The sequence below is a fragment of the Arvicanthis niloticus genome, chromosome 1, assembly GCF_011762505.2.
Source record: "Arvicanthis niloticus isolate mArvNil1 chromosome 1, mArvNil1.pat.X, whole genome shotgun sequence".
Taxonomy (NCBI): Eukaryota; Metazoa; Chordata; class Mammalia; order Rodentia; family Muridae; genus Arvicanthis; species Arvicanthis niloticus.
Genome location: NC_047658.1, coordinates 40,615,576 through 40,621,575, shown reverse-complemented (window position 1 = coordinate 40,621,575; position 6,000 = coordinate 40,615,576). Strand labels below are relative to the sequence as shown.

At 44.0% G+C, this 6,000-nt stretch overlaps 1 protein-coding gene across 2 annotated transcripts in view; it reads right to left on the bottom strand.

Moving 5' to 3' along the window:
* Positions 1-6,000, bottom strand: part of Igf1r (insulin like growth factor 1 receptor) — a 279,402-nt gene that overhangs the window by 24,817 nt on the left and 248,585 nt on the right. For both annotated transcript variants that reach the window (XM_034512795.2, XM_034512804.2), the window contains exons 14-15: positions 5,455-5,557; positions 4,814-4,884 (exon numbers count right to left, since the gene is read on the bottom strand). In XM_034512795.2, the coding sequence (XP_034368686.1) occupies positions 4,814-4,884; positions 5,455-5,557 (174 nt within the window). The remainder of the gene's footprint in view (positions 1-4,813; positions 4,885-5,454; positions 5,558-6,000) is intronic.

Below are 6,000 nucleotides of genomic sequence, written 5' to 3'. Positions count from 1 at the left end.
CTGTAGGCTTTCTGAGCACTAGAAGATGGCTGCTCCAACTGATATGTGCTGTAAGGTATACATATACCTTACATATATACATATATTTCAAAGACTTGCTTAAAACAAATAACAAAAGATATCTTTTTTAAAAAATTAAATTTATGTATACATGCAGAAATCTCTTTCTCTTCTCTGTCTCTTGCTGTCCCACTTGTGTGCGTGTGCCACATGTGTTTGGGTTCCTGGGAAATCCAGAAGACAGTGTTGGCTTCTCTGGACCTAGAGTTGCTCACAGGTGGTTGGGGGCCTCTTCACAGAGGCCCTGGGAACTAACTAGAGCTCTTCAGAAGGTCAGCAAGTGCTCTCAACTACTGGGCCCTTTTTTTCCAGCCTTGTAACAAAGACTTGGTTTAAAACAAGTTTAAAAAGATAGCTTTTATATTAAAACTGATTGTTGGATGTTATAGGCTTAATGGGAATTTTAATAGATTTATCTCATCAGCTTTTACACTTTAAAAACCAAGGCTACTAGCTGGGTGTGGCAACAGGAAGCTGCAATCCCATCCCAGCGGTGGGCATGGAGGTTGGAGAGGGGGGATTGTTGAACTGAGGACATACATAGTCAGATCATGTTTCAAAACACCAAGACAATGTGTCAGCCGCCTGTGCTGACCAGACCCTTACTTCATGTACCTCACTCCAACCCTTCCATAGCCATGTCTGACAAACCCAATGTGGCTGAGATGAGAAACTAGTTAGTCAAAATTAAAGAAGGCCGAGACTCAAGAGAAGACTCCTCAGCCATTGAAAGAAATGGTAGAAAAGGAGACGAGAGAGGGGCCACAGAGCGCTGAGGTGTGCTGTGCATACTACAAGTACTGCCTTCCTGTAGCCCTCTGTACAGCTGTTTAACTCTGGAAGTTTTAAAGAGGTTGGATCCAGTTTAAGCCGCCCTGCTGCCCCCTTTCACATGGAAGACCCAAGATCTAGTGACAATACACACTGCCTGCCAAAGGAGGGTGGGAGATGAAACCCACAGTTCAAATCCAAGACGATGTCAATGTAAAAATGCAGTTTAATTCTAGGGCAACTTTGTTTTGTTTTTCAAGTGGTTTGACTTAGTGGAATGCATACTGTTTTAAAACCATCGATTTTGCGGATGAGTGTTTTCTCTGCACGCATCTGCACTGTATGCACATAGCACCTGGGTGCTACTGGCATGTGGGTTCTGGGAATCAAAGCTGGGTCTTCTAGAAAAGCAGCCAGTGTGTTTAACTGCTGAGCCATCTCTCTAGCCCCGGAATGCATAATTTTAAAAAATAAAAAGTATTAAAACCTAACACAAGAAACAAAAGCAAACCTAGAGGCCACGGGCTGTAGCTCGGTGGCAGAACACTTGCCTAACATGGGCGAGGCCTAGGATCCTCCTTCCAGGGGATCTCTAGTGAGGCAAGTGAGCTCTGGGATTGAGGAGGGCTCACTGGTGACCCCAGGGCTTTGGCCTGCGCTCTGTAACACCAGGAACCTCCCTGACAGGAACCTGAACAGAATTCCTACTCCAGCTTCCATTTTTGGTTATGCTTGATCTGGTTTGAGAAAAATAAATAAACGAACCGTTCTCAGAAGGAAGGGCGAAGAGAAGGAAAGGAAATAAAAGAAGAGAGGCAAGTAAAAAAAACAAAACAAAACAAAACAAAACAAAACAAAAACCCAAAAAACCCCAAAAAAACCAAACACAGTTTTCATCCCACAACGCCAGTGGGTGCAGCAAGAACTGAAATAATATTAAAGTAATAGATAAGATCTGGAAAGAGATCTGTGCCATTAGAACCATAACCTAACAGAGTTACCAACAGCCCTGTCTAACAGAGGATGGCCAGCAGACACTGCAAGAAGGAAGTCTTAGCTCAGGGACAGGCCTGGGAGGGGAATCACGGCTGTGTCTGCTTCTATGCTTTTAGATGCTGAGCTGCAGCTGGAGGCAGGAGACCATGAGCAGGCCATTAGGGTTATCAATCATCCTCAGAGCACAGGCCCTTAACTCTAAGTGGAGGAAAGAGTGTTTATTATAAATTTGGGGTTGGGGGGACCCTTCCAATTTATATTTTGAAGAATGGAACATACATCTTGTGGTGGTTTGAATAGGAGTAGCCCCATAGGCTCACACATTTAAATGCCTGGTCATTAGGGAGAGGTGCTCCCTGACAGGGATTAGAAGGTGTGACTTTGTGGGAGGAGGTGTGTCACTGAGGATGGGCTCTGGGGTTTCAAATGCTCAAGCTAGGCCTAGTGTCTTGTTCTATTCCTGCTGCTTGATCCAGATGTGTAACTCTTAATTTCTCTCCAGCACCATGTCTGCTGCATGCCACCATGCTTCCTGCCGTGGCAGTAATGGAGTGAACCTCTGACACTGTAAGCCAGCCCATTTAAGCCTGCCGCTTTGGTCCTGGTGTCTCTTCACTGTAGCAGAACACTGACTAAGACACATACCTATCTGTTTATTCACTTCTACTGGCTGATGTGGGGACAGGATTGGTCTATCTTGTTCATACTTGTTCAGGTCTTGTTCATACTTGCCCTGAACTTGCTATGTAATCCAGGCTGGCCCTGAATTTACAATTTTTCTGCTTCAATGTCCCCAGAACTTGGATTACAGGTTTGTGCCACCATGTCTGGCTCCTGTGCATGTTTCTGTACTTCATGGCACATATGTGTCTGGTAATTTCTCAACTAGAGTTCTGCCTTCCATAGGCCTCAGATAGTTCATGTCCTCACAGGAGCCGAGCTTGCTTAGGAGGATATGGGAGACAAGGTCTTTATAATCCCTCTTGGTTAGGACAGGGGACACTGTCTCCGTTTATTATCTCTAAGGATCCAGGCTAGCTTTTAATGAGAATTAATGACGTGGCTTGCCACAGAGCATGGAGTTAAAGCCCATCACGTCCATTCCTTGGGAGGTCCCTGAAGCTAATGCCCTCAACCTTTTTTTCTAAATTCAATCCAGCTGCCGACTTTAGCCGGCATACCTCAGCGTCAGCAGCCAGAGCTGTTCATAAACTGCACACAATGTTATCAGCGCTTTCCTGTAGGGGATTCTCAGTGCACTCTTGACAACAGCGACATGCAGATTAACTCTGGGAGAAAGAAGTTCTTAAAGCACCTTTGAGATGCAATGTCACTTTGTAGCTCTTTGAGGAAAAATGGTTTGTGCTGCTGCAGTGCCTGTCAAAAGGCCAAATAAACCAAGTGCAGATGAGGTGACAGTGTTATCACCTGTCGACCTGGGTGGTGACAAGTTTGTTCTTGCTTTGTTTTGAAGGGAAAAAAAAAAAAAAGACTATTTCTCTGGCCCCTCTTTTTTTTTTTTTTTTTTTTTTTCTCTTTTGCAATTATTGACCTAGACACAATGGCTGCATGGTTCTGGCTAATTAGGAGACTGAGGTAAGGTGCTTGTATCACCTGAGGCCAGAAGTTTGAGGCTAGCCTGTATAATATGGTAGGGCCTTTATAGTAAGGTCCTGCCTCAAAAAAGAAAAGAAAAAAGTTTTGTATAAACAATGCAGATTTAGTTTCTTGATTTGCCTCGTTTGTTTTCTTGTTTGTTTTTGTGGCGTGAGGACAGAACCCAGGTTCTGGAACATAGTAGGCAAACGCTCTATCACTAAAGTACATATCCAAACCTGCTTCATTTGTTTTTTTAAAGGAGAAAGATATACTCCGGAAGTAACTATGCTTTCAAGTATGCTGCATACCCTTCTAGTGTATTTTCTATGCTTTATAGGTACAAACATATGCACATAGCCTATTTAATAAATAACTCCGTGAGACCGTCTATAAACAGAAATAACATCCTTATTCTGCACCTGATTCAAATTCAGAAGAGGCTGTTTTTGATTGGCTTTACTATAAACATAACCCAGTTACAGATGATTAAAGAAACCATAGTAAAACCACACATACCTACACGGTGCTTTTAAATTACAAAGTGTTTCTCTGCTTTTCCATGTGAGCAGGATAACCAATCGGAATAATCCTGACTGTTTCTTATCTGAGGCACATCTATGTACACTTCTGAAGCAAAGAAACATTCCTCCTGAACAAACTCCTGCACTGCACAGGCCCCATCTAGCCAGATTCCCTGTATAGCCAAACATCACACCGAGAGGATTCAGGAGGAAGGCTGGGAGTGCCCTTGTCCTGACGTCCCCCTGAACAAGTCCTTCTCAGAGATTCTTTTCTTCCCTGCACCTAGATAGGCACAAGAAAGCTACGAGGGCTGAGGAGAGGAACCCTCCCCAACTTACTTAAAAGGTCTGAAGTCAAGCAGAAGCACTAGGTAAGAAAGAGACCAGTAGGTACAACACAGGTTCCAAGTCAGAACTTCTGAGCCATTTAATTAAATGACTTTTCATTAGTTACTGCCAAAGGGAATGTAAATGGGTAGACAGGTTGTATGACCCTAATCAGGAGAGAACAGGAGAGGGATTCTAAGATCATACAAAGCTAGATAGCCCTAACTGGCCAGGGAACAGCTGGAGCCCTCCCCTCTCCCCCAGTTGAGGCCCACTCACTCCAGCAGCCCTCGGACTAGATGGCAGTAATTAGGATGCTCCACTCTTTCACTCTGGTGTAACATGTCAAGTAGCTCACTGAACTGACTGGCAGCCCGGCCGTAGGCATCTCCAGAACCTGGTTTTCACTGGGGCATCTGAGAGTCCCAGAATGTTTGACAAAGTCACCAAGTGCTAAAGATGTTCTTAAAAGACAAGAAGGAAATGCTACCAAAGGCAGATCACAGGACAAAGGTACTTCGAAATTATGCAACGCTTACCATCAGCTGCGCTGAAATACTCAGGGTTCACGGAGGCGTACAACACTCCATTGCCCAACCTGCTGTTATTTCTGTCAAAAAAGATGAAATTCAGGTCAACAAACCCCATCTCTATACATTTCTGTAAATACTCTTTTTCTCCCCCCCCCTTTTTTTTTCTTCTCATGAATTATCTTGAGCAAGGGACAGAAACCATGCTCACAGCTAATGGGACCCTTGTCTGCTCTCCAAATTCAGGCCCTGGTGGGCCAGCAGATATCTGAGGACAAGTCTTTCCACTTTGGCCCCGGCCTCAGATTAGAGCTTTTAAAGAAACGTTTGTTTCTTTGCTTCACTGGAAATAACAAGGCTCACTCCATGGGAGGCTAAACTCACATGCTTGGAGAAGCTCTTATGAGGCAGCAATCTGTGTGCTAGAACGGCCAGAAAGCAGATGATGGGTACAGAGAAAGGAACACCCCCTTTCCTGTTACTGTTAATTGTTAGGAAACATCCTTTCTTCCCCTTTGAAGAATGTCTGACTAGGAACCCTGGCTGTCCAGTCTGCATGGTATTTTCCCCCAACAGACAATCTATGTTCAAGTTCAAATCATCAAACCGATTCGCTACAACTGCTGTCTTCCACTGGCCCAGACACTTACCTCTTTCTATGGAAGACATACAGCATGATTACCAGCCCCCCAACGATCAGCAGAATGGCAACTGGCAGAGCAATGATCAGATGCATGAAATTCTCATACGTCGCTGCAGAGACAAGGAAGAAACAGGAAGACATCACGCACGAGGTGAGTAACAGCTCACCTCATTTTTATCTATGGTTGGAATAAGATAAAACAGTATCTGAAAAAAGCCTTTACTTCCCCCCTCCCCCCAATCACACAGTTAAGAGTCTTCTAGTGTTAGGACTAGACCAGCAAACAAACTGAATTGTTTGGAGAAAAAGGTAAACAAATACAGACTGAAGTATACACTCCTTTAAAGTACTGCATATTCTGAATATAGCAAGCAAGTAATTCTGAAGGCAAATACTTTTTGTGTATAGTTTTCTGGAAGTTTAGCTGAAGAAAAATGAACAGACTCTTATACACATACTAATTGCTCATGCTATTCTTATCTTAAACAAAGTTGCACAGACAGCTTGCTCACCATCCCCCCCCCCCCCCAAACAATGGATGACGCTTCTTGCC